Raw genomic sequence first — 10,870 nt, 5'->3', positions numbered from 1 at the left:
TCTTTTGCTCTGTCCATTTTAACAACTCTGTTCCCTTTCCTTTTGACGTGAACTGACCGTCCGACGAGGCTAGATGTCGTCAAACCTTTAATATCGGAAGTATATCATTCGTTTCATTACTCGTGTTGCTAATTTCATTCCGGACTCTTAACTCTTCGCGTACAATTCACACCTGTGGCCATGCTTTGGGACGATTCATTTCCCGATCCATTATTTTGGCTTCTTTGTCAGCTGTCTCTCGTTGCTTCAACGTTAACATCAATAAAACTTTGGTTGGGCCTAGTTGGTACATGTTGTTGTGAAGGTGTAGGTTGCGCAAACACGGGACGAACCACAAAGAAAATACACAGAGACACACACAAGCGCTTGCACACAGGCACACGCTTGTGTGTGCCTCTGTGTTTTCTTTGTGGTTCGTCCCGTGTTTGCGCAACCTATACCTTCACACCAAGGTTAACAGCCAGCAAACAACGTCGTTCGGCGCCTCTGTTATCAAATGCGTAGGGCTGACCAATGGAGAAGAGGGAACCTAAAGTAATAGGAAAATAGGTAACCTTGCAAAATATCGCCCCTGATTTCCCTCCCTCACACGTGGCCACTCTCGTTCTGAGAAGGACGCTCTCAATCAGCCTTTCGTACAAGGCCGCTCTGCGCATTGGCGTCTCGTCTTCTCCGGCTCCACTGGTTGAAAACACCGTGGTTGAAAATGAACCCGCCTGCTCCTACTGCGCATGCGCAGTTCATGTTAGTGACAGGCGTATGCGACAGGTGGCGCCAGCTGTCAAGCACACACACACACACACACACACACACACACACACACACACACACACACACACACACACACACACACACACACTTGCCACTTCGCAGGCGCAGCTGGCTCTCGAGGAACCAGATCGAGCCTGCGTCTTCCACATACGTTAGTTTTCAGTAATTTTCGCCAATCCTAGAGGGCGCCACATCTTGTGAAAAAAAATTGATTGACATGAAGAGTGTGCCGTGCCGCACACGTCGTGCGGCAAAACAGTGTCTACAGCGGCATTGAATACAACAGAAAAAAAAAAACTCATAGAGACGCACCCAGACCGGTTGCATACTTCCCCGCCATTACACGAATACTTTGCCTCTTCACTCATAAAGGAACCGAACATTTGAACCTACACACGAAGTAGAGAAAAGAGCGCAGCTGGAGCCGGAATCGCAAGGCTGTTCATGTGTCTCCTCACCGTAAGATCAGTTGGAGTCCTGCAGTCCGGGTAAAAACGGCGAGGCTTTAGATAAGGCAGGTATCGTGACTGGAATATGCGCTGACTAATCACGACAGCCGATGAGACCATAGCCACGGTCGTGGCTTCTGCCGCTCACAAACAGGTCTTACACAAAACAAGACACACGGACTGCGTTCCGAATGCGGATCTCCGATTTTCGACCGAGACGGTGTTATCAGCTAACTACATACCGTTGTTTAGCACTCTGCGTAGAAATAAAGCACATTGAAAGCAAAGTTGGAAACACAATACTTTATTCTTATTTTTTTGTTATCTTCCAACGGAATGGCACGCACGTCGGCTCATCTGCACCAAACACGCCTGCATGACCCGCTGCTCCGCCTGATACCGTACTTTCAACCACGTAATTGGCTGTAACCGGCTGTTGCACAGCTTGCACCTGCAACGTGTACGAGTCCTCGCCTGTGTTTCGTTCCGTTCTTTCTCACACGAGTCTTGCGTTGGCCCTGCATCTCGCACCCTCATCTTGCAACGCTCCTCGTCTCAGTTGTCTTTGCCCTGACGTTACCTTTACCACTCCGTTTCCGTTATGCGATGCTATCCCAACGTCAGACAAGGGCACACGTTTGTCCTTTTCATCGGTGCTATGCATCGGTTCCCACTTGGTTTCGGCGGGCTCTGCCTCGTTCGCGTCATCCAGTGAATGACTCGAGAAGGTTGTAGCCCCAGAGGCCGACTAGGACTCTCTTTTGCCTTCACACAAACGGTTTGTGTCTTCTGCAACAATAAACTACAAGAGGTTAACAGTCGATGGAAAAAAATGACCACACGGGGGTGTTAGCCGAACAGTTATCGAATAAATACTGGTGACTATCATGCAGACGTCATATCGACAACACCTAGGTTCTTCTAACGACAATGTAGAACCCTATCGGGCTTAACGAGGCTTAACGCTCTAGTGCATCAGAAAACGGAAGGGACTCAGCAGTGCTTCCTATGCTAGTCTGCCTTACACTTTGTGCTAGGCACGTGATCCACCAGTTGCTAGCACTTCATCCCTGGAAGAAAAGAAAAAAAAAACACGAAGAACGACGAAGACCAAGAAGCACTCAGATGCGCTGTGTCTACAGTCGTGTTCAATATAACTTGCAACGCGATGGCGGTGACCGCTTTGTTTTTCATGACATCAAACACGTGGGGCCGCCACAGGGAATGGTCACGCTTGAGGCCGACTTATCTTTTCTGTTTTTCTCGTCCAGACTTTTAATACTGTCACGTGACCCTCCTTCCTTGCTTATTGGGTGGATCGCGTCGGACCATCTTTCACACAGATCTGCTCGTCTTACATCACACCTACCGTCACACCTACCTACTCCGCACCCGAGCGGATATAACGAAACACAGCGCGGCCTCGACTGTAACGACGCCTTGCGGCCAACTAACAAACACACGCATACACGCGCGCGAGTCGCCCACGCTCTTCTTCTTCCCTCCCTCTTTCACCCTCTCTGCGCACTCTCTTCTCTCGCTACTCTCTCTCTTTAGCGTCGAGAAGACCGGCGCCCTTTCTTTAACGTCTTCTCTCTCGCCCTCCTCCTGTCTCTTTTCTTTTTCTTCTTTCTTTTCCTGTCCGCTCTTTTCCTCCCGCTTCTCTCTCCCCCCCCGCCACTCCCTGGCTTCCCTTTCCCCCCGCAGGCCACGATGCTCAAGAAGAGCAAGAGCAAGATTAAGCGGCGCAACACAGAACCCACCATGGTTCTGGCAAGCCTGGAAGGCCCTCAGCAGCCTCCTCCGACGACTAGCACTAGCCACACCATGGGGCCCTTCTGAGGAGGTCCCTCGGTCTCTTCGTGGGACGCTTTCAGCCAGGACAGCTAAATCTCTCCACTTTGCAGTGCGTGTGCATCTTCGTGGGGGGGCCCCCTCCTCCCTGTGCGTGCTGGACGTTGCTACGGTGACGGACCGAGAACCGCAGGTTCTACGTGCTCGGGAGCCGTGTCTAGAACGTTGGCTCTTCTCATCACTGTTCCGTGTTTTGCGGTCGTCGAGCAGTGTGTGTGCCCCGACTTTCCGTTCAGGTGCAGAGGCACCGTTCGCTTTGGCGCAGGGCAAAACGTTGCTGATGATGACAGCCTTTGAAAGAAAGCTGCTCCCTGTAGCAGCACGCGATGCCGAACTGAACAGGTGACCCTTAGGGACGCTGCACTGTGCTTCGAAGCGGACTGCTAAAACTGCACGTTTACGCCTCTCGGGCAAAGCGTGCTCGTCAGGATCGAAGGGGTGTTCCGACGAAGCGCTTCGTGCTGGCTTCCTGGCTAGACACAGTCAGCCCGGACGCTATGCTTGTTCGGCCACCGCTTGCAGCATGTATTAGCCGGTGATCTGTCGCCATCCTGGCCTATAGCTTGTCACACTATGCAAGTGCGTCGTAAGATCCCATGCTCACTTTCGCAGTAGCAAGGAACAGACAGACGAGGACTCAGCATGTGCGGACAGACGCTTACGCTTGCTTTAGTGGCTGTACACACATTCTTTAGAAGTCAGGCACTAAGCAGAAAGCCAGCCGATTTTGGCGCGCCCGTGGCGATAAGATCTTATTATTTTTCGAAGCCAGGTGCAACTAGGCGTCGGGATGCACTTCACGACCCTGAGCAGAATTGCTCGCGGAGGATAGATGATTACGAAGCGCCGACGACGAAGCTTTTCGTGTCCTGTGGCCCGCAGCCCAGCGCAACAGTTGTTGCGTGCTCTGCTTTTCGTGAATTCCGAGAGCGTTCTCCGGTTCTGTTCAATCCTGTCTCAACGCGGATAGCCCGCGTATTCGCGCGATTGTGCTCGTAAATATTATCATCTAACGTTCCCTTAACGTGTCTTGTCGTGTTAGTGCGTATTTCGTGGGGGAAAAAAAAATATGCTATAGAGGCTCTGCGACTTGCATCTCTCTTGCTTTCTCTCATTTCAACGTGAAGTGTGCCGTTCCTCAACGTCTTTGTCCGGCTGAGGTAATACAGCGGATTATGTATTGCGCAAAAGAAGGCTGACCCTCGCATGATGTACAGAGGCCTGTGGAGGAAAGCCCGTCACGTGTCTCAGCTCTGCACTCTTCTTCTCGGTCTTTTAACTCAACCATATCCGAGTCATTCCAGCCTTTGGATGCGTACAAACAGACAGAGAGAGTACACCTAAACTATATAAATATATATACATACTTTCGCTCCAATGTGGTTTGTTGGTCGTGTTCGATGGCATTCTGTGGGCTTGAGCGTCGAGTGGGCTCACCTGCGTTTCAGCACTTGCTTTTTGTAGGCTCTATACATATATATACATATATCCGTATCTGTAATATGTAAATACGGTAGCTGTTACTACAAGGCTTTGTCCCTGAGTTCGCGATAAGACAAGTGATCGTAGCTCCAAGTATACATGGTCAGACATTTCATTATTCGAGGTGTAGTTACAAAGTTTTCTATAGAGCACTCGTTCGTACACCCTGTACCTTTCAGCAGGCTATTCTCAAATTTAGGCAACTATAGGGAAACACCCACTTTTAGTAAAAATGTATATATAGACGTGTCTAACTTCTCAGCTGGTGTTGTGATGGGAAAAATCAGCAGACGCGCCAAAGTGGTGGGGCAGTGCTCGTCAGCAAGCCAATTGTTTAATGGCGGCCGTCGGGACAGGCGAAATGTGTGCGGCTTTGAGAAGAAGAACATTCTGCACAAATGTTTTGATATGCAATACTGAAATGCATTTGTTTGCAATGACTTACTAAAGGGGGATTTAAAAGTGACGTTGATGAGGCGAGCGAGCCCTTGTTCGCACCTATTATACAGAGCCGCCAGAGTATTTTGGTTAGAGGGCGCAAGCGCAGGCTGTTTTCTAGAACGGCATGCACTGTTTTTTTTCTTCGCTGCGCTGAAGTGTAGAAGCTGAAATCTTTCCTGTTCAGCTGAAAGTATATCTCGTGGAGATAACTTATATGGTTTTATCAAGGACCGATTCCTAGACGTCTGTGTGTAGGCTGTCAGTATAGTGACTCAAGATTGCGTTCTTGTACAGCTGGTCGCAGAGTGTATACAGCGCCCCGTTCACGTCATCGGGAGGTCTTGACATTGCAACGCAGGAACATTCGATGCGTGGGAAAAATTGTCGGACAAACTGATGATGGAGCAAACGTCAGACGAATCCATTCAGAGAGATGGACTAGGGGTCGGAATGCTGAATGACCGCTATATCTGAGAACTGGGCATAAATAAACTATAAAAGTCGTGACAACTTCAAGATGGTGTAATTATGCCGTAAATGCCAAAACCAGCTTTAACTTACTATAACGCGTTATGGTTGTGGAATGTTGGTAGTCGCTATACCAGTAATATATGAAGGAAAAAAAAAGCTTGGCTATGTTACTGACATGTCGATTGTGCACATGAAGCATTGAAGTGGATCAGAGTCAACATTACCAGCCTTGTCATATGCTTCGAATTAACACACATTTTCACGCGTATTCGCCCGCCATTACTATAGTCTAATAGCTGATAGCGTCGACCCCTGGCGGCGCCCGAGAGAAACAGATAACTCACCCTGTCTCTCCTTATTGGGCAGCTGTGAAAACAAGCGACTCGTTTTGCGTTCCCCATCTAGATGCCGCCGTGTACTGCAAACCAGTCGAACCCCCTTCCCTTCTGAGAACTGGGCCCCGCACTCGTGTTGTATCCCACGCAGTTAGCCGATGCACTGTCCTCGCTCACCTCTTGCATGGGCACCGTTGAATGAGCGCGCTTGTGCCAGGAGCAATCCTCGCTTCAGTTCAGGCGTAGTGTAACGTAGGAAGACGCAGATGGCGACTCTATTAGATAGACACACACACACAGCCGTGGTGAAACACACTGCTTCGTAGGAGTGCTAACAAAAAGAGGTTTGCAAGGCGCAGTTAACCACAACACACTTTCCTGACGCGACACACGAATAAGGTTTGCAACACGTCGGCTACTATATAGAGTATAATGTAAAAGCGAAAGACTTGTCCACGAGCTGTACACATGTTGATAGGCATGACGCTAATAAAAGATTTATGTCACATAAGCGCGCCGTCTTCCTTTCTCTATGCGATCGGTTGGGTGCCTCAGGCCAGAGGCATACTTGACCGCCACTTGACCGTGGTGAGCACCGTGGAGGCCTGAACGGGTGTTTTTCGGGCACGCTTCATTCAAGGTACAGTGCACTTTGGTTCAACATCTCATCGAAACTCATTTTCGTTGTTGTTGTATAAGAACAATGGATAAAATACAGTACTGAATAGCTTTACCTTGAGACTGTCATCCGAGAGTGTGATCGTGCGGCAAAATTTTAAAAAATTTGCTACTCCTCTAGGACAGACTGAAGAAGGCCAGCTTAAAGGGTTACTGAGGCGGTTTTCGAATCAGCTAATTTTTTAGGGTTTTGAAGTAGTGTCATTGCTGATCACGTCTGTGAAATTATTTTTTCGATTTTGGCTAAAACAGTGGCGCAATCACCAATTAAAAACGCGATGTTCAAATCTCCCGCGCCCCGCGCGATCGTAGGAGAGGAGGACAGCGGAGAGGGAAACCTCGTCCATGTCGGCCAACGTGACGTCACGTTGAGGAGCCGGGGATACTTCGGCGCACCCGAGCGAGCTTTCAGCGCGCGTTGTTTCTCGTGCTGCGTGCGTTGTGACGTACAAAGTGTGTCAGCGGACCTTGAGAATCAGATTCAACACGAAGTGCTACTCTGTGTTCGTGTCCATGAACAAGTACGGCCGAGGCTGTGTCGTCTTCCACTGTTTCTAGCAAGATCAAAAGCTCGCAGCGCGAGCGCTCGCTGCTGTGACAAAGAATTCAAGCTGACCAAAGCAAGCCTACTACTCTGCTCGAAGCACTTTCGTAAGAGCGGCTACATGCAGAGCTTGTCCCTAATGTGACCTCTGGAGATTTCTGTCGAAAAGGCGCGGCTGAAGCATGACACAGTTCCTTCGATTTTCTCGCGCATGAGAGGCGTGTCACCATTCCGAAGAAGCGCCTCTTTTAAAAGTAGAAACATGCTCACTTAGCCCCTGAAGAAACCTTATAGACGCTTAAGCATGTGTCGCTCTCCTCAGCTTAGGTGCGGCCAGACCACCTGAGACGTGCTCAGCAAGGCTCGGTTAGTGATTTTATACTCGGTTCGACGTGTCCAAGCAAGCAAGCAAGCAAGCAAGCAAGCAAGCAAGAGGGCAAGCAAGCAAGCAAGCAAGCAAGCAAGCAAGCAAGCAAGCAAGCAAGCAAGCAAGCAAGCAAGCAAGCAAGCAGAGCAAAGCACAATAAAGCAAAGCAAGCAAGCATCGAAGCTCTTCATATGCGGCATCTCGTTTAATCGTAGCTAAGCAATTAAAATGGAAGCGTTCGACGTTGATTTCGGATGCAAATTTATGAGAGAAATGAATGCCAACCGAGTTTTTGCAAAAAAACACCGCAACCTTACTCGGTTTCTTCATCAAGTTGTGGCAGCGGGCGAGTTGCAGCTACCCAGACAACACAAGTATATCCTCAGGACGTCCTGAGGATTAATTTTTGAGGACATTGTGTTGTCCTGAGGACGTCCTATTCTAATCCTCAAAAGGTCCTTATTTAGTCCTGTTGTCCGGCCTCAGTATGTCCTCAGGACATCCTCAGATTCCCTCTGGAGGACTTTCTCAGTCTGTTTTCAGGACATCAGATGATGATGTAGCCCAGGGAATGTGGGTCACTGTTTTCTTAATTATTGTAGGCAGTGTGCACAGGGGCTGTGAAGTAGCTTTCTTCGTGCTTCTTTTGTCTTGCATTTTAGCAAACAAATTTTGTAAAATTTTCGCATACTCTACAAGTGACTGGTTCGTTCACCATATCTGTTGGCAGTTACAGGTTATTCTCCATGCAATATTTTCCTACAGCAATGACTATATAACTCTCTCAGGAGTTGAACTCTGTCGCCTCAGTGGAATAGCCAATCCGACAAATTGCCCAGAAATTTGCACACACCAACCCCATCAGAAGCATGCAGTACATATGACCAGGTTTGCAAACCAAAATAACTTAAGATATCTCCTGAAGGCACATAATATTTTCAGTCGCAATGGTTTCCTACATTACATCTCTATTGTACACAAGTATCTTTTAATAAACCTGAAGTTTTTACGAAATGAAAGCCGAGTGCGAGAGATAAAGCTGGTTTCATCTCAGTTCAATGCCACAATATTGTCCTGTGATAGGACGTTTGTAGGACATTTGAGAAATTTTCGTCCTGGAGTTGTTCCGCGAAGTACAAACTGAAGACATCCTCATGAGGACATTTTGCTGTGATGCACTCAAAAAGTACTCAGAATGTCCTGTTCGGGATGAGGACATTTTGACCATTTGAGGACGTCCTCAGGACGTTTGGTGTTGTCTGGGTAGCTTGGCTTTTAAACACACGTATAGTTGACAACTACTTCACTGAACCTAAATTGCAAATCTAGGAAGGGCGAACGGTTCCGAGGCAGCGATTAATATTTTCTGGCATCTGCTGAACGCGCCATGAGTGAAGCAGCAGCCTTGTGCGCGTATTTGGCTTGGTTTCCAGCGCACAATGATTGCGTCACTATCCTCTGGTCACATGCCTCAGAGTGCTAGGCCACTGCGCTTCGCTAATTTTGACACCAACTTTGTGCTCCTTCATCGTTTCCTTGAAATACTTTCTTGCCCCAACCTGCAACGCCGGGTACTGAGAACAGGATTTTTTGTACACAGTGCTTTGGGCCTTTTCTTTAGGATGACGCTCTTCCGGGCGAGCCAGGAGGCGTCCGGTGGTGGTAATTGACTTGAGTATTGTTTGCACCCCTTCCTTTCCGAGAATGCAAGCCGAGGTTGTGCTGGCACCTTTTACGCATGGTCTGCATCGAGTCTTTGACGCTGGGGTATGCTTGTGCTAGGCGTAGAATGTTTTGCTTGTGTCTTTTTTGGTTTCAGGCGATACGTGGAATGAGCAAACTGTAGTACCCTTTTCTTCGGAGGTCAGTAAAAAAAAATAGTCGCCGTATTCGCTTTTACAACGACACGGAAAGCTGCGATCTGCACTCAACGCAGCGCCGGATCCGCATCGGCAGCTTCTCCAGTCCTCAAAGTGACGTCACGACCACTCTTGACCAATCACGGGCGGCGGCGCGCCGCGCGGCGTGCCCCGCGGCACAAGCCGCATATTTCGGCTAAAAAAGGCAATTCGCGCTTGTTTTTGCCTCATTTGGATGCGATATTCCAGTATACAGCATGAAAAACTATAGGATGCCGCTGCCAGCCCGATTTTCAAAAAAAGTGCTTCAGTCTCCCTTTAAGGGCAACATTGCCGCATGTATAACGCCGATATATCACGGTGTAAGAGCCAATGTTAAAAAGGCCACTAGTGAAAGGGATGCAGATAAAATATAAACATCCTTTCCTCGGAGAAATATCATTTTGGTGCAAGCAGGTTGGCTGCATGGGCCTGCAGCTTGGAGGGTTCAAAACTTCTGGCTGAATCAAGAGTAAGGTGCTGGCAACAGTGCTGTCTTTAATCTTTGACCTGCGATGCAATGAAACGATGCGCAACTAAACGAAAGTGCAGCAACGCGCAGCCAATTCAAACCAACATGGCGGCGTCGTCAACAAGCGGAACGGCAGCGCTGGGACGTTCTGTGCGGTACACATCACTACCACGCAAATCCCTCTTGCACCAACTGTCCGTTCCCGTAAGCGAACCTCGAGCACCTTCTCTTTCAGCTCCCCATCCAAAAGGCGTTCATGTGCTGTGCGATGTAAGCGCTCGTTAAAAAATCTCAGGTCGTCTAAATTAATCTGGAGTCCTTCACTATACGGCGCCCTTAATTCATAGCCCGTGTGTCGCTTCAGGACGGTAAGCCCCGCAATTGACAGTTCACAAATTCATCCCCCACTTACCCACCGCTCGCATGGAGGCACGCAGCCAGAATTTTGTAGCGAAAGCAACATTAGCCACGAACTTGCGATTTCGCTTTGGCGGTGCTCCGAGGAGTTGTTAGCAAGAAAATATAAAAATGAAGGAACAGATGTTGCTAGCCGCGGCATTTGCCATCGAAGCCTGAAGCACCTGAGCTAAGGCCAGCGGGAATAAAATAAGACGGAGAGGACAGGGAGAAGGAAAGAAAGGGGGGAGTGATAGAAGAAAGGATAGGGGTAGGGCGGAATATACACTATGTACAGTCTTTGTCAAAAGTAACCATGCTCTATGGGTTGCTTCTCATTCGTATAACAGAGCCCTCACGGCTTCCATAAAGACCAAAAAGTTCTTTGAAAGTGTGAACGGGGGTTTTTCTTACCATACAGAGATTTAGAGCTTGAGGGCTCTCATAATAGCTTTAATACACGACTGAAAAGAAAAACGTGCAGCCTGGTTACTTTTGACAAAGACTGTACAAATACATGGTACTGAAATAAAAATAAATGTTGGTGCTGCCCGCGCAAGGTTGTTGAGAGTATGCGGTGCGCGAGACTGACCTTGAGCCGTTGCCTAGCAACCGCCGCGCGCTCACCGCGCCATCTGGCATGACGTCACACCACGCGCCTCGCCGCCGTTTGGTATGACGTCACACCGCTTGCCTAGTCGCGGAGGAGAGC

The 10,870-nt window shown here is 48.8% G+C and overlaps 1 protein-coding gene across 1 annotated transcript in view; it reads left to right on the top strand.

Moving 5' to 3' along the window:
* Positions 1-6,315, top strand: part of LOC149359970 (diacylglycerol kinase theta) — a 79,134-nt gene extending 72,819 nt beyond the window's left edge. Inside the window, exon 19 of the mRNA XM_089572075.1 lies at positions 2,928-6,315. Within this exon, the coding sequence (XP_089428201.1) occupies positions 2,928-3,062 (135 nt within the window). The 3' untranslated portion in view covers positions 3,063-6,315. The remainder of the gene's footprint in view (positions 1-2,927) is intronic.
* The last annotated feature ends 4,555 nt before the right edge of the window (positions 6,316-10,870 follow it).

Source organism: Amblyomma mixtum, chromosome 2, assembly GCF_055824585.1.
Source record: "Amblyomma mixtum isolate Tamu chromosome 2, ASM5582458v1, whole genome shotgun sequence".
NCBI classification, from domain to species: Eukaryota; Metazoa; Arthropoda; class Arachnida; order Ixodida; family Ixodidae; genus Amblyomma; species Amblyomma mixtum.
This window is presented reverse-complemented; position numbering and strand designations above follow the sequence as displayed.